This window comes from Aspergillus alliaceus (genome assembly GCF_009176365.1).
Source record: "Aspergillus alliaceus strain CBS 536.65 unplaced genomic scaffold BDW43scaffold_2, whole genome shotgun sequence".
NCBI lineage: Eukaryota > Fungi > Ascomycota > Eurotiomycetes > Eurotiales > Aspergillaceae > Aspergillus > Aspergillus alliaceus.
In genome coordinates this window covers 1,055,642-1,071,564 of record NW_022474685.1, presented here as the reverse complement: position 1 = coordinate 1,071,564, position 15,923 = coordinate 1,055,642, and the positions used below count along the sequence as shown (strand labels likewise).

Here is a 15,923-nt window from a genome sequence, read left to right as displayed (position 1 = left end):
ACAGGTTGTGCTGCGAAATGATCGCCGTGCGCAGATCACGCGCACCAAAGCCCTTTAAGATTACGTGCAGCCGGGAAGGGTCAATACTGCCGGTAGGGCCACTCCGGAGATGAACCGTGCTGATCTTGAGTCCGTGTCCGTGTCGTTACATGACTCGAGGGGATGTTGCCTGGTCCATGGACCTGTCATATTTTCGGGATTAGGAAGTAAGATGTGTATATGCCCATGTAGCCTTCGCGGAGAACATGAAGGGCAAGAGATCTATGTTTGAAATTACGATCATTTACCAAACTATAAGAAGATATGTGTATTCTCAACAAGAGTTCAGGGTCCGACGTATTGGTTGGAAAGTTTAACAATCAATTTAGTGGGCTATTCAGCGATGGAGGTGGTAACTTCGTTGTTGACTGAAGTCGAGCAAATCCAAGGTTGGATCGACACGGAGGCTAGAACCAAGGATAAGGCCGGCGGGAGCACCCCTTTGAGCTTAGAGTATAATACATAGAGGCTCCATCGGGCCTTGTCCTTTATTTGGAAGTCAGAAGCCGGAACATAGAGTAACTGACTACTACCCTACCCAAGTAGCTTGGCACTAGGGGGGAAATGAGATGTAAGGCTCCCGTGCCATGTGACCTCATAATCATATACTAGATATACTAGAAGTGTGTGGAGATTGATAAAGGATTAGGATCATGGAGCTTAACATCCCGATTGCTTATCAACCCTGAGCCGAGGGGCTTCCGAATAGTACCGATCTAATAAAGCGATGCACAATAATTTGGATTGTCGGAACGTTTCATTGTTCACACGCTCCGAAATTCCAGCCTAAAATTCCCGACGACCTAAGTCAAGCCCAGACCCAGGAAAAAGAAGCTACTGAAAAATGAGGCGTTCTGAACGTGATTAGTTTGCCCCTTGAGAACATTCTTATATTCGGATTCCCCCAGACCTAGTGGTAAAGCTACTAGTTCAAAAGGGGAACAGGTCCGACGTTGATCCGAGTGCTCTTGAACGGTGATCAAGTAAAGGCCATAATATGCGGCTGTTCATGACTCGGGGCGGGTGATCCTTGTTGATTAATTAATTTATATCAGTTCCCCTGAGGTTGCCACGTCACCCAGACCAGGCGGGAAAACAAAACACAACAAGATTAACAAAACACTGAGAATGATAAAAAGCATTCGTTTGGAATTCTTCAGGGAACAATCTCCACCGAAGGGCAGATAGAAAACCATGGAACAAGGATCAAAAAGATTTTCACCACGTGCGTGGTCGTCCCGAACGGCAAAAAAACGAGTCAATATCCCGATTCCAAGGTTCCTGTTAGGCAGATTGGCCACGAAAACCAGGATTTAAGGGACCGGGTTAATCCTATTGGAGTGGAAGAGCCCCAGTTCCATCAATCTGCAACTAAGATCTCGTACCAAGTGGGGAAGAAAAGTTTTCCTCTCAGCTCGCCTCGCCGAGCGCCAAGACTAGGGCGGGACTCTTCAGTGACCGGGTTTCACTCGACCCAGTTTCTTTCTGTATGATAGATCGACCAGGGCACTATTCACGATGAACTGCATGATCGGTTGGAAGTCTGGAAGAAGCACTAGAAGTTTGCTGATCCTCAACGGTAATAAGCCCCGAGTACCGAAGTGTGCGTACCGAAAAATTAGATGCAATTCTATGAGGATGGCGACAGATAAGCTTATCCCATGTAGTGTAGTTTGAAACTTCTATTTCGGGGGGCCACTTCCTATGGTGGAGAGGCCTGGTCCAGAAGTTCCGAATCTCGCGTAAATTGTATATTTATCAGCGGGCAGCGTGCTTAATCTGCAAGCGAGGTTGAGCCGGACCATCTGCACTTTATCTCCTACCTTATCTCTTAATATGCGCCGCTAAGAAGTTTGGTTGCAATACCCTCAACTTCATAATGAAGGTCTACCAGTTCTTGCTCTCGTTCTTGCTACTAGGGGGCGGTTTGGCGACAGACCTGGAGCCGAATGAGTACCCTTCGTCCGCCGTGAGTCTCAAGTCATGATCGGTACCTAGCATCCATGATTAACCGTGCGTATATTTGCATTAGATTTCGTGCATGAAGCAGCTCTTTCCCACATCGGAGTGGAATTCAACGACGTACCTCTGCGCCGAGGACTCGCGTCAAACAGCCCTAGTCGACTGCGTATTAGCCAACGGAACAACGAAAGAGGAATTCAGTAAGTCACAAACGGGTAGCTTTGTGTGTTTGGAGGTATTAACTATAAGTAGCTACAAAACGATTGACTGATGAATTATGTGGTATTCCCCCACGCAAGGGTCCTCCTCTCCTCGAGGCTGCGACATTAGTGCCCCTTATTCTGGGTACCTTCTTCTTCACGGTCCGAATCGCTACCAAAAGCTTCAATCTTGGTGGTGGTTGGGGAGCAGATGATGTGACCATCATCATTGCATTTGTAGGAAATTGTCTTTCTTTAATTAGCTCTGGAATGGGATGCTCAACTTTTACAGGTGATGGGAATCGCCCTGTTTGTTCTCAACATTTATAGTAAGTTGTGTCCCAGAAGTTAGATACCACTGCCAAAACTAACATTTTAGTGATCAAATGTGGCTTCGGCAAGGATATCTGGGATATCCCCTTTGACGACATCACCCAATTCTATAAGGTTAGCCTTCCGCAGATTCAGTCGAGGTTCAAAGCTCCCTTATTGACTTTTACAGTACTTTCAAGGCTTCGCAGTGATGTATAAGGTGCAGATCTCCCTCGCAAAGATATCCGTTTGTCTGTTTCTGCTCCGAATCTTCCAGTCTCGCCTTTTCCGCACGATCGCGTACACTCTTATTGGAATCAACGCATCAATCGGTATAACATGGGCATTAGTAGATGGTCTGAGATGCAATCCCGTCCATTTGGCGTGGGATGGATGGAAGAATGAGGACCCCGGGACTTGTATTGATTTCATTGACGCTATCTTGGGTAATTGCTTGGTGAATATCTTTGTCGACGCGATCATGGTCGTCATGCCAGTCTACGAAGTGAGCAAGCTGCAGCTGCCCATGCAGAAGAAGCTCACTGTCGCTCTTATGTTTGTGATGGGATCTGTGTATGCAAGCCCCTCCGTCGTTAACTGTCGTCTCACTAATAGTGATATCACAGCTTGACTGTTATCGCCATTATCCGACTTGTCGTGTTTTGGAACAATCGCTGGGGCCAGAACCAGACCGGTACATTATCCTTTCATCCCCCTCTATTTTATTCAAACCATCGCTAATTAACCCAGCCGGAATCTATCCCCTGATCCATTGGTCCGTCATCGAAACCCAGGTTGCAATTGTTTGCGCCTGCCTCCCGTCGTCTCGAGCCCTGCTTAACCATTTCTTCCCCGGTATTTTCAAAGGTTCGACTCGGAGAACGTACGCCACCGGACCGAGTAACTGGTACGCCCGGGGCCAGTCGAATGGACAGAGCAAGATTTCCAAGTCCGTCAGTTACACCGTTCAGTACACCTCGTCGCAACGAGATGACTCGAACAGTTTGGTTCAGTTGGTAGACATGGACGGTAAACAAGCTCATTATTGATGGAATACGTTGCGGATTTTTTTTTTAAAAAAAAATAATTAAGTAATGAAACTTCATGAGTGGCACATGTATGTTGCTCTTCGCTCTTAACACAGATGTGTAGTATGTGAACATATGTCTTGCCGCCGGTCACTCTATAGCGTACAGGAAGGTAACGTCGCTCAGGAACAGTAGTATACAATGACGAGGATGAAAAACGACTAAAGCAAAAACTCCACCGAACGCAGACAAGCCCGCCAATACGCAGCAGGTAACAAATATCCAAAATCGTGATGTTATACAGCCTCCCAATCCATCGCATCAACAATGAAATCCCAATTAGCCTCCGAATCACCCGACTGGCCCTGACCATTCCCACTCTCAACACTAGCCACATGTTCCCGAGCCAGGGTACACCCATCCTCGAACCCAGTGAAGATTTGCGACAGAATTTGCTCAAAATCATAATGTTCAAGCGGTATCACAGCCCGATTCCTCGGCCGATACGACGCATCCTCCTCCTCCTCCTCCTTCGATATATCAGCAGTCTTCCACCGATTCCGCAGCTCCTTTGCCTTCTTCAACTGCTCGTATACTTTCCCAGTCCCCAAAACAGAATGCAACGGACAGCTCTCCCTCTCTAGCGCGCTCAGCACATTAGCATGATACCGATGTGTCGGCACCGGGGACCCAGTCCCATTCCTCCTCCCCCTATTAGAAGACCAATACGACGCCTCAACACCACCAGAGACAGTCACACCAAAAACGCCAAGCAAATGTACAATAGCCCGCTCCAAGAGTGCATAGTACTCGAAAAAATCAATCTTGAACATAATCTCCGCATGCGCAACATCCGCATCACTGCCCGTTCGGAGAGTCGCAAGACGGTACCCCTCCGCCAGAAACGGTAGTTTCCACTTGATCCGGGCTGCAATTTTCATGAAGCGCGAGAGTTCCTGCGCTGGTGACGGGACATTTGCATTTCTGCTCTTGCTCTTGCTACGTGACCGCGACGAGGATCGTGATGCCTGCGTCTTGGTCTTGGCCTTGGCCTCGTCTGCACGAGGCGCCCATCGTGATTGGAGAAGACTGGTCATTGTCAGTCCTGGCATTGCGGTTCCCGGGACTGATGTCAGTGTTGGTCTTTGCGGCGCAGAGCGGAAGACCGCTTTTGGTTTTTTCCTCGGTTGAAGAGAGTGGAACCGTGGAACTACGCTCGGACTAGCTCGTGATAGGTTAAGTGGTTTCACATTGCGGAATTGGTCCTGCCTTGCGGATTTTTCTAGAATGGCTTTTTTTTTGTTATTGGTTTTGTTCAGTCTGATCTAGATTGACCTGAGGGGTTGGATGGGCGGATCTGTTGTTTGGTTTCGCTCGGTTCTTGGGATATACTGTATCGCTTACCTTGGTGGTCATGAGGATTCTTTGCTTCTCAGGTAGTATGAATCCTTTGTGGACAGAGTGAGTCTAATCCTGCTTGTGCATTATTTGAAGAGTCTGAATATATAAAGTGAGCATAGTCATCGTATAATGGGAGATAATACACTGTGAGAGGTCAAGCAGTTTAACTGTCTGTGTGAATCTCTTAGACATCATTAATGACTCATTATATAACAGAAACAGCAGGCGGTAAGAACACTCAGTGCTCGCTTTAGCAAAGGAGACAGAAAGAAACAGGAATAGAGAGAATGAACCAATACGGTGGCTTACAAAATTAGTCTGACAGTCAACACTCTTTAGTTTATGTAAATACTATGCCAAGACGCGCAAATCTAGATAGGGGTAGATTAGACTGAACTGGGAGAGACGCACTGACGCATGTTGCGGGCCCTGAAACGATGAAAAGGCAGGGTAGAAGTATATGTTAAAATGTTATGTTGGTTTTGAAAGGCATAGGGCTCAGTGGATAGAAAAGGTTTAGTTCGTAAGAAAATGAGCGGGTGGCGACAAAGCAGCAAGTATGTTATTTTGCTAGGGCTATCTTTGATGATGTTGTCAGCGTGGAAGATACGTACGGGCATGTTAGATATATCGGAATCTCTTCTCACCGCATGTTTCCTGTGAAGACGAGTAGATAGTTTACAGTTTCTGGTTTCTGATACTGCGTAAGTTTTCGTATTTATGCAAGTTATATATGTACGTGATATAGAGACTTTTGATTCGGGTCGCGACGGGGTGGCTAATAACTGCGCCTGTTTTGCCATGCATGCAGAGTATCCTTCTCTAGGGCTTGCAGTCGTTGCTCCTCCTCTAGTAGTCATGGTTCAGGCTGGTGGTCAAGGTTTGCCATCTCAATTGGCAGCAGAATATGAAGTCTATTTAGTGATCGGGGTCGAGACAGTTGCACATTTACGGAGCAGTATTTGCGATGCGAGTCACGACCCCGAGCTACATGATTGTCTTTACGATCCAGAATAACTGAGTTAAGCGTAGCGCCTTGAATTTTATAGTCGGTCAGACAGAAAGCGGGACAGATGGGGACCCGTTTTCGTCGGACCGAATACCCTTTCACGGCAACCGAGGCTTCTATACTCTTTAGGCAGAGTGAGAACCATCGGAAGTACCAGAGTAGTGCCGGCAGAGTGTGTCACATTTACTTTATTTTGGGAGGAGGATTTGGGAATCGATCGTCGAAAGAGGGCAGAATAACAAGAGGTGCATGCTGTCCTGAAACCCTTCCTCCCAGGCACAGCTATCCAGATATCATTTTAAAGGTTCTAGGAAGGGGTCTTTGTGTAGAGCCTAACGTACGTCACTCAGAGGAATAAGCCTGCCACATGAGCAACATATTGCATCTTCAGCAGCAGCACCGATAGTCTTCTTATATTGGGTGACAGATGCCCGTGTGTGGGAGGGAGAAATATCGGATGAAAATACTATTAGAAGCATGTAAGCGGGATATAAATTTTCCAAGTAAGAAGTCAAGTGCCTGACGGATAAGATGGAAGAGCCTCTCACTGACAGCTGTTTTCTGTCTGAGTGGTGTGGATGGAAAAGGACCTGGTTGTGTCTTTTGTTTTCGAGTGGTTGGCAGTCGAAATAAATTGGCGAAAGGGTTAAAGGAGGCAGTTCTAGATTGGGAAAAATCGGTTGCTGGCTGCGCAACAACTGTGCTTCTAGATCTTTAAAGGAAGTAACGGCTTATTTCTTAACGTGCAACAAAAGAGTTGTGGCACTCCCAACAGCGGCGAACATCGGGAGAGGCGGGCTGACGGTTAAGGCGCACAGACTCGCGACAAACATCACAGCGAATATATTGGCATTTGGCACGAATAACTGTACCATACTCGACACATGGACGTGTTTCAATGGGTACTCGTGATCGTGCTATTCGACGAGCAGAGCAGCGAGCATATGAAAGATTGGGGGGCGGGGGTCACGTATTGGATGGCCACAATCTTGACAAGCTCGACTTGAGGATATTAGATCGAATAGTATAGATATGAGAGCAGACAGTTCAACGAACTTGGGGCATATAATGAGTTTACGACTCGGTGGATGGCTTAATACATTAAGTGTTTTTTGATGTCATGCGTTTATGCAATTTTTTTACCCTCCTCCTAGACCTCGCCAAACCGCTGGTTGGGTTTCGACGCCCAACCCAAAACCCTCCAAGAAAAGTGGATAACAGTAGTATATACGACTTTTACACAATGATCCATATTTAAGATTCGATATTTCTTTGTATTCCCGTAATATATGAGGCTTTGGGTTCCTGGTTGGTTCCTGGGTAACCCATGGCTACCCAAAAAGCAGTATGGCAAGGCCTACTCCTGTTGCGTATATCGCGTGATCAATATGTAGTTTCTAGACTTGATTCCTGTCCCTCCTAAGCACAATTTGCTACGCATACAGTAGAATTCGAAAACAGTTTACCCCGTCCGACACGCGCATTATTTCTTGGCCCGTACCCGATACCATGCTAATCCGTAGAAGGTTACTTTAGCTATTGCACCTGCTTAGACGTAATTCGTGGTGCAGAACGTATTGGGTTCCAGTGTCCTATGAGTTATTTGTAAATTACTGTATAACCTATGGAAAGCTCCAGCAGGTATCTAGAAGGGTTGGAAGAGATCTGGTGATCTGGCTTGATGCACCACCCCCTTTGCTTTACCTCCGTAGCCTTCGTCTTCATCTACCTCTTATGTGACGCTGCTGTAAAGGACTAACCCCGATAGGCTAACATGGTTTGTTTAGGCTTCCCGTCTTAATGGACGTCTACCCACAGCTGGCACCGCCATCTTACGCTGACAGACTTCCAGGGCTTTGATCATGTATAGATATGAGTGGCAGCCCGTATCCCGATATCCCCAGGAGCTCGAACCATGGGAACAGCATTCACCATATGCCCCTTCTCTGGGATACATGCTGCGGCCCTTTTTGCTACGCAATCCAACGGTAGTCCAGCAATTTTAAGGGATATAAAGCTTAACCTCCTCTTTCCCTCTCATGCTGGAGGTAACTCATACTCGCATTTCATTGCTTTTCGCCAATTATCCCCAATTTGTAGTGCCAAAAATCTTGTAAATCGACTTCAATCCTATCTGAAACGATGAATCCTTTTTGCCGTATCTGGCGAATAGTTCCCAATACTCTCTCCTGTGCACGGCTCTCAAGAACATGGGCTCCGGCCATTCGCAAAGGAAATAATAAGAGGACTCCCGGGATATATGTATCTGAGAGAAGACTTTGAGACAGGTCCAAAATGGTGGCGACGTATTTATCGACCTCACTCTGGTTAAGCTGAGGAATTTTCCGTGTCATCCAGCATGAATAAAAAGTAAAATTCCTACAATGATATAAAAGGAGAGCGTGGTTAACGATGACGGCCAATTGAGTAAAAGCGTCCACCGGTAACCTTTCCAAATGACTTCCTTTTTGCCAACTGAGAAGTCTCTCTTTAATTTCGAGTCCTTTTAGGGCGAGAGCGTCCAATCTGGGATCAAAGGATCTTAAATCTCGAGGAATACTCCCAATCTTGTCAAAAAGTCTAAAATATTTAGCTCTATCCACTAAGCTAAAGTTAGTAAAATTGACTTACCTTTTAGCAAATGTGGAAGATTGTATCATAAGTATGAGAATTTTCTTCATGGAATCTGGCCAGCTTTCCCGCGTCGAAATCCACTGCCATTTGTCCGGAGAAAGTGTAATATTGTCGCCATAAAGAATGGCTCTGTTGGTCTCAAGAATCCAAAAAGCATCGATCAAGCTCTCCGTGGGTAACGAAAGTGGATTTGTGGGTTCCAACAGGAGCAGCATTTTGGATGTACCGAGAACCATGTGGTTTGCGAATGAATCGCCTGACTTTTCAGCCATCAGCTGTCTGGATGGTTAGTGGAATTTGCGATTCTATAAATGTATGTAATCATACCTCAAAAAGACCATGGAGAAATGCGGTCCAAAACACGTCATCTCTAAAGACTGGTTTTGCCATCGGGATTGCTGAATGCAGAGTTTGTATTGATCTACCGCAAGCCAGGAACGCAATATGCCGAGGAGACTCAAGCTCACTAAATGATCTGATAGATCCTTTCCTACTGGCATCTAAAGCTCCGATTGCGATAGCAATGTTGAAAAGCAGAGGGTATTGGCCAATGATAGTGACTATGTCTGCATTTGTGGCAGCAAAGTCTTTGCTAAAGTGACATCGCTGAAGGAAGGTTGCGAAGTGATCCAGATATATGGCGTCCTCATGCTTCCGCACTTGCATGGGAAGTGTACAAGACAACTCGTGTCCCGATACATGGACGAATTTCACTCCTGTCTGCTCTAGCCGCTGCGGCGCACAGATTTTCTTTGTCCGGACGCATCTTTCGCAGGGATGGTCCCCGTCACACTGTCCATATCGTGTAAGTTAGACTGATCCCATTGAAACAAAGTGCTGGCTGCTCAAACCTTTACCCGTCGGTTCGCACAAGGCTGGCAGCGCGTTGTGTTTTTGCGCTTGTCCAGAGGTCCGATAGTACGTCTAGTGATTTCACTTGGTCGTTCACGTAGCTCTGCTGTCATGATCTCAATTGTCATAAAACATCCAACTGTTTAACAGGGGCTGAAAAACTCTGATTTGGGCTGGCCCTGTCATGTGACCGATACCTCTTGGCCCAGGTACTCGACAGTGTCTTAGAGGTGGCAAGGAAATCATCTAAGTCCGAGACAAAATCAAGTTACAATAGTATCTTATCGGACAATTAGGTGATTTATGGCGAATCTTTATGATTGAGGAGTGACACAATTTAGACTGATTTGATGTCAGAGCCTACAGGGAGCCTAAGGCGGCAAACTACGTGACCTGACCACAACACCACGGAATTTCTGTATGATAGATAAATATAGACCTTCATACCACCAATCCTACACATGTGCACTATACTAGCTCTATCACTTGATTGTTACGTCATCGAGAAAACGGGATTCGACACTGGTTGATGAAACAAACTCGCCAGCACTCGTTCTGGCGCGAACGGCTCAACCACGACCCTATGATGTTGAGGCAGCTTAGGCCTGGATATTGAAGTATTCAGTGATAACTCTGGTGCGCAATTCAGGGGAAAAATAGTCGTATCCAACGATGACATTGCAGTTGCTCACGTAGACTGTGGCCGGAATAGCTCCCTGGTACATAATATTCCACTGATGAAATTATTTTTAGCTTCAGTACTATGCCTCACTTTAGTAAGCTGAACTCGGAAAAGACTACTTACAGCTGCCACAAGGTTCTCGTTGAACTGTCGCCGGACCAGCCCGCCAAAAACAGCACCATTCTTGACTAGTATATCTTCAGGAAACAAAGGGAAGTTCGAGTTGACGTATCCCTTCCATATAGTTGGCTTATTGGATTTGTGATCAAAGGTGGTCATAGTGTTGTCCACCAAACCTTCCGTGGTAGAGTTGGCATAATTGAAGAAGGACGAGGCCAGGCTACCATTGAAAGCTTCATCAACCCAAACGAAACTCTGAGATGGCGAGCTATTGATGAAACCGGTTGTGACGTGCGACAGGTTTTGATTCCTGTTGCTCTGTTAATACAACAATAGAAGTAGGGCGGACATCAGTATTTGTCGCCTACCACTTGTGTTGGATAAAGTTGGTCTCATACTCAGCCTTTACCATAGGAGGATCTGGCTGATTGAATTCAGAAGAGAATTCGACCATCGAAGAAGGGAACGGAGGGCAGCTTGAAGCTCTCATTGCCAGCACGCCAGTGGCAAGCAAGACGGAGAGTAGTTGAAGGAAGCGCATGGTTCGAGAATGAAATCTGACGATTGACGAAAGCAGGAGGCTTTTAGAAAATAAAAGGTGGTATCTGTGAAGTCCTGTCCCTGGGGCTGTCGGTTACTATAGACTTCCACAAAGCACACATTAGCATGCACGTGAGGACCGTTCACCTCCACGAACCGAGCTCGCATCTGCTCCAAGGCGCGCTCGATAGATACCGCTTTAGGACACCGAGGCTTAGGCAACAATCCGGCTGGTAATTCTTGCGAAGTGACCAGAGACATGAGTTTCCAACAATAGCGTGAACCGGGTGTAGGCTATGAGTGCGTTCAATTATAGCCTGATTTAGTCGTAGCTGGCCCGTCCAGTGGAGACGCAACCTCTTTGGCTTGTTCGACGCGGACCAACAGCGGGCGATTATGACCAAAAACTAAAACGCACGGGAGTTTTCTGACAAACTATAGTTATGGTTAGTTTCCGCAATGATGGGTTTTACCGCGTCGGTAGCAACACAAGGTTTCTAGCCGCAAGAACTAGCACTGATGAAGTCTCAAGTTGATGTATACATAGAATGCTTGGAACCGCTCTACGACTTTCACCAAGTGGAGCTTTTGTGGGGCGAGTAATCAGCACATAGAATAAAGAAGACACTTAGCCGTTTTAAGAGGTACGGCACGCTCGAATATTTCCTAAAAGGGTCAAATGCCCTTGAATCAAGACACATGGCCGTTTTAGGAAATATACCTAGTCTCGCCAGGCCACCCCACGATCTTACGAAAGAGCCAATCACAACATGCCATACTTGTCCCAGACATCTAGAGCTTTTAGCATGACAGCGATAGGCAAAAGAAGAATGTCACTGCCTCTGGATCGGCGTGTGAGGCCCCTAAACCCGTGGCCCAACGTAATTCGTGCACCTTTTTTTCGGTAAGTACTAATACGGCCCATAGGGCCAAGAATTAACTATCTATAAGAATGCCCGAGGCATTCAATGAGTCAGTGAATGGGACAAAAGAATTTCTGGTCTATCCCACTCAGAGAGGTCGAACTAAAACATCATGATCTTCATGAAACCTGAGTCCGGCATGAGCTCGCAGTCAGTTGTCTACAAGAGTGATACTAGAAGCGAAGAGCGGTACGAGCCTCACGCCAACTTGAATTTTGACATTGTCTAACGGAAATTCTAGACCATCTCAGCCCAGACGAACCAACATTGAAGCGATTTTCCAGATCGCTCGACCTGCGCCAAAATTTTCACTTCGTCTTGCTCCGAAGCTTCTTCTTCAAATCCAACAACTCGCTCATAATCCCCGACCAGTACCAGTACTGCAAGTATGGCAGCAGCCATTTTGCAAGTCAAACTTGACTCGCGACTTTCACCAAAGAGTCAAGTTGAGGTCGAGTGATGTTTATGCAACTCTCGATGAGTCGTACATTACCACTTCGACCGGGCGACGGAAAGATTTTTCCGACGCGGAGCAGGATGGCGACGGTGCCACTCCACAGAAGCATATTGTGGCAGCAATGTGTCAGAACAACGACACGACGTCAACTATTCATTTCCGCGATGTGCGATGCAGCTGGCAGGCTAGCGCAAGAACAGGACCTGCTCAATCGACACCTAGTTACCGATTCACCATCAACGACGAAAATAGAGATAGTTCCGACCTAGGTAGAATGATTCTGCAATGGGAAAAACGGAGCAAAGAAAATGTACCGGCTGGTTCGTTAGATGCAGAGCGATTTGTCCTCCTGTTGATTGATCGAAAGGCGCGGCGGAAGAGTCGCATAGCTACCATGACACCGGCCGGGATCGAAATCGTTATCCGCAAGTCTTCTATCCTCGAGCACTTGAAGGTATGTTTTGATTTAACGGAGCCTGTAGCTTCTATGAGGGTGCAAGACCCTCATGAAGCCTTGGAAATGTGGTTGTATACGCAAACCCTTACGCTGGGGGTATGGGCCGCCTACCAGGAAGGATGGCTCAATTAAAACCGACAGGAATGAAGAAATTATATCCAAACAAGTACATAGCGTGACCTTGATTCTAGTAAAGTGATGTAGGTTTGAAAGGATATAGTAAACGGCTTGTCGGCTGCATTCAGCGGCATCAGCAATTTGGGATACACGGAGCTGCTCATCGCTTTTAACCATATGACATATGAGCTGTGTTTTTGATGGTTCTGGCCTAGGTGCTATTTTAAATAAGGTAGTCCCTAGTGTTGAATTGTCGTTTGGAGCTGCTAGAGTGAAAGGAATTGACAGTATACAGGCAATTTACGACGAACCTGGGCATGTGACTTCCATTACCATATAGGTACATTTCTTCATCGATATCCGATATTAACCAGATATGCAATAAAGTGTCCTGGCAGAGTGTTTGCGTGCCAGGCTGATTGTGCAAGCCACTGTATAGCAACGAATCAGGTGAATCGTTCAATTCTGCCCGGGAGGAAAATTGTATGCCTCCGGCATCGGATTCAAACCCACAGTCTTTTGTGAACCCAGTCACTGCTTCTAGACGGAACTGGTCAATTAGGTGTAGCTAATTGGACGGATCCCTGAAAGATGCCATAGAACGAAGGATCAAGCCTTCCCTTTTGAGGTCACTTACAACAAAAGAAGTATTTTGGGGCGTGGATAGGTTGTGGATTCGCAGACTGCACCCAAGGGAGTCTAGATACCCATCCTAGTTTTATCACGTACTTATGCAATACAGGTAGAGAAATCTCGCGTCTCATATTCAGTCAATGGCTTTAGCGTGGGATTGGAAGGGTCTGATGACCTTGACAACACACTTTTAACCCAAAATCCCCATGCTGCAGGGTCTCAACAACAGCCAATCTGATATCCCCGACATGTATCTCAAGGTATGGATGGTATGTATGCTCTACCGATGTCTCAACGGTCATTATATACAACATCGTAACGGCGACCAGCGGAACACGCTAGAAGGGAGATCGAATTCCTTGGAACAGATCACGATGTGCTCGAGCTCTCTTTTGCCAATTCTTTCGATGTCGATATACATGACAGTTCTAATAGGTGCATATAGTTCTGGCTAGGATTGTTTACATTCTTTAGCTGGTGGAAAGCATGTACAAGCTCTTGGAGATGCTTATCGAAAGCCTCATTGGAGCCTCGATTGCTGTAGATATATTCGGCGCAAGATAACAACGGGATAGGCATTAAAGGATGGATCTGTAGAATTTGTTAGCGCTAAGCAATGTTTTGTTTCCACCATGACATAGTACAACGGGCTTGCCTTCAAGAAGTTAAACTCTGTCAGGGTTTTGGTGAGGGAGACGATTTGCTGGGCTGCTCCCAGTGCGCGCCGTCGATACTCCATTATAAACATTTCGTCGTCGGCTGCCGATAGGAAGGAATCACCTCCTTTACAAAGATAGAGCGCAGTTGCCTGTGCCATGGCATGTGCGAATAGGAGCATGGAATCGCAACTCTGGGTTGGCGAGGGATACGATCGAGAGAGAGTTTGGAGTCGGTTAGTTAGGACATTTTCTAGCCACCGGTGCTGTTCAGACCAACTAGGTGCCATGTCCCCGTAGGCCAAGCGAACATTGTATTGCTGGACATGGAAGAGGCTTCGACCGCATATTGTGGCAAGGATAACACATTCATTGAAAGGGGTCGTCCCCTGAGAGTCAAGGTCCACGATCGCTTCGGATAAGAAAGCGCCCACCACAGGCTGCCCGTTCTGAAAATTAACCTCTGGAGCTGGAAGGCGCGTGCAGACCTAGTGAGTGGATCAATTGGTTTATTCTAGATCTTGAATGTGCAAGGCGACCCTACCACATGTTCGTTCAAGGTAACGGGCCAATTGTTGCGCATGCTGAACAAGTGATCATAGAAGTAAGCCATCCAAAACACCCGCCGCTTTTCTTCTACCTCGATATGCTTGGAGTCGGGCACGGGTGTATTGGCGGGATTGTCTATCTCATGTAGCCTCTCGAGTTGTACCAGGCGACAAGCTCGCCCAGCACTCATCCACGCCAGCCGGTGGTAAGTGCGCATAAACTCATATGTCGCGATCAAAATCCAGGCTTGAATCTCTTCTGTATCAACAACTGGGTTCTTGTTTCCGGCTAAATAAGAGAGTTCCAGCATTGCTTTTGCTTCCTGATACAAAGACTCCTGAAAGTGTTGGAATTTTATGGAAAGAAGTGCCGCCAGTGACCACATCGCGTACTGTAAAGATCGACACGATCTCTTCATCGCAGGATGACGTGCCCAAGACAGATATCGGCGCTGATGAAGTAACGGAATTGACGGTTGTACTCGGTCGAAATATAGTTGATCCCTACGGGAATCGTTAGAGACTCGACCATGGTTTTGTCACTGAATATTCCCCAATGTGCTATTCCAAGAGGCTTACAGCTCAGCCTGCACAAGTTCAGAAATCGATACAAGCCCATGACTCTCCTTGCTTGATATCCCGAGAGACCCGACCCGCCAGCCAGTGGGGCGAGTGTGCAACAAACCAACAGTCACGTTCTCGGACGCTGACAATATGGAAGGCGAATGCAGTTGTAAGGCCCTGGAGGCACTTGAGCCGTCAGGAAGATCTGTTAGAGGGGTCGACAATTGGCTCTCGGAGGTACACCCGACCTGCTGCTGTACGGACAGTCGAGATTCTAGCATCGCTGATGTCGGCCATAATCAGTGTGTGCGCTTTGGAAGGCTACGTTCAATGGCTTCCATACCGACTCTATTTCTCAGCGCCTTCAGATAGCCCTTCTTAGGACCGCGTAGTGCGCGGTCAGTGTTGACCTCGCAGATAGCGCCAGATGCGGCACAAACTCCGCATCGGGGTTCTTGCCCATCGCATTTCAACTTGCGTCGTCGACATTCTTCACAGGCTCTCCCAGTTCGCTGTCGACATCTAGCAGCGGGTGGGGACGATTCTTTATGCGCACCAGGGGCCATCTTTGGTAAGGCTAGTCGTTGATTTGCTTGTAGCTTCTGTGCTTGGGGAAGAGAGTATTTACTAGACCGAATGCCGCGCACTCGTATTCATTTCTAGGTCGTTGTGGTCTGTTGTGGATCGCTGCATCACTCTGTCACTCTGCGGCGATCGGAAATTTATGATTGCAAGTCAATGTTCATGAAGACGGAGGGGAAGATTGGAAATAAGCGACTTGATTATTAA

At 46.9% G+C, this 15,923-nt stretch overlaps 6 protein-coding genes across 6 annotated transcripts; 1 reads left to right on the top strand and 5 right to left on the bottom strand.

Annotated features, from left to right (window-relative positions):
• Positions 1-1,918: 1,918 nt before the first annotated feature.
• BDW43DRAFT_305961 (uncharacterized protein) lies at positions 1,919-3,562 on the top strand (the record flags this gene model as incomplete). Its single annotated transcript, XM_032045911.1, has 8 exons — positions 1,919-2,008; positions 2,072-2,201; positions 2,254-2,438; positions 2,494-2,530; positions 2,581-2,648; positions 2,704-3,086; positions 3,140-3,207; positions 3,264-3,562. The coding sequence occupies 8 exons, from the start codon at positions 1,919-1,921 to the stop codon at positions 3,560-3,562; spliced, it is 1,260 nt and encodes a 419-aa protein (XP_031905913.1).
• Positions 3,563-3,837: 275 nt separating this feature from the next.
• BDW43DRAFT_319326 (uncharacterized protein) lies at positions 3,838-4,653 on the bottom strand (the record flags this gene model as incomplete). Its single annotated transcript, XM_032048895.1, has 1 exon — positions 3,838-4,653. The coding sequence occupies one exon, from the start codon at positions 4,651-4,653 to the stop codon at positions 3,838-3,840; it is 816 nt and encodes a 271-aa protein (XP_031905912.1).
• Positions 4,654-7,981: 3,328 nt separating this feature from the next.
• BDW43DRAFT_260529 (uncharacterized protein) lies at positions 7,982-8,352 on the bottom strand. Its single transcript, XM_032040215.1, has one exon. The coding sequence runs from the start codon at positions 8,303-8,305 to the stop codon at positions 8,018-8,020; it is 288 nt and encodes a 95-aa protein (XP_031905911.1). The 5' UTR covers positions 8,306-8,352; the 3' UTR covers positions 7,982-8,017.
• A 187-nt stretch (positions 8,353-8,539) lies between these two features.
• Positions 8,540-9,553, bottom strand: BDW43DRAFT_260528 (Zn(II)2Cys6 transcription factor domain-containing protein; the record flags this gene model as incomplete). The annotated part of the gene is made up of 3 exons (XM_032040214.1): positions 8,540-8,860; positions 8,913-9,377; positions 9,437-9,553. 3 exons carry the CDS (start codon positions 9,548-9,550, stop codon positions 8,579-8,581), a joined length of 861 nt encoding a protein of 286 aa, XP_031905910.1. The 3' UTR covers positions 8,540-8,578.
• A 339-nt stretch (positions 9,554-9,892) lies between these two features.
• BDW43DRAFT_319322 (uncharacterized protein) lies at positions 9,893-10,969 on the bottom strand. The gene is made up of 3 exons (XM_032048894.1): positions 10,608-10,969; positions 10,243-10,549; positions 9,893-10,171 (listed from the first exon to the last, which is right to left on the bottom strand). The coding sequence occupies exons 1-3, from the start codon at positions 10,778-10,780 to the stop codon at positions 10,037-10,039; spliced, it is 615 nt and encodes a 204-aa protein (XP_031905909.1). The 5' UTR covers positions 10,781-10,969; the 3' UTR covers positions 9,893-10,036.
• A 2,224-nt stretch (positions 10,970-13,193) lies between these two features.
• Positions 13,194-15,836, bottom strand: BDW43DRAFT_72811 (Zn(II)2Cys6 transcription factor). Its single transcript, XM_032050441.1, has 6 exons — positions 15,478-15,836; positions 15,150-15,417; positions 14,567-15,074; positions 14,022-14,510; positions 13,371-13,957; positions 13,194-13,273 (listed from the first exon to the last, which is right to left on the bottom strand). The coding sequence occupies exons 1-5, from the start codon at positions 15,698-15,700 to the stop codon at positions 13,736-13,738; spliced, it is 1,710 nt and encodes a 569-aa protein (XP_031905908.1). The 5' UTR covers positions 15,701-15,836; the 3' UTR covers positions 13,194-13,273; positions 13,371-13,735.
• Positions 15,837-15,923: the final 87 nt, after the last annotated feature.

Coding starts and splice junctions, on each gene's coding strand:
- BDW43DRAFT_260529 (XM_032040215.1), bottom strand. CDS start 8,305: ATGACACGGAAAATTCCTCAGCTTAACCAGAGTGAGGTCGATAAATAC.
- BDW43DRAFT_319322 (XM_032048894.1), bottom strand. CDS start 10,780: ATGCGCTTCCTTCAACTACTCTCCGTCTTGCTTGCCACTGGCGTGCTG. Junction 10,550..10,607: donor AACTTTATCCAACACAAGTG/GTAGGCGACAAA, acceptor ACAGAGCAACAG/GAATCAAAACCTGTCGCACG. Junction 10,172..10,242: donor ACGAGAACCTTGTGGCAGCT/GTAAGTAGTCTT, acceptor TAATTTCATCAG/TGGAATATTATGTACCAGGG.
- BDW43DRAFT_72811 (XM_032050441.1), bottom strand. CDS start 15,700: ATGGCCCCTGGTGCGCATAAAGAATCGTCCCCACCCGCTGCTAGATGT. Junction 15,075..15,149: donor GAACTTGTGCAGGCTGAGCT/GTAAGCCTCTTG, acceptor CGATTCCCGTAG/GGATCAACTATATTTCGACC. Junction 14,511..14,566: donor TTACCTTGAACGAACATGTG/GTAGGGTCGCCT, acceptor TCCACTCACTAG/GTCTGCACGCGCCTTCCAGC.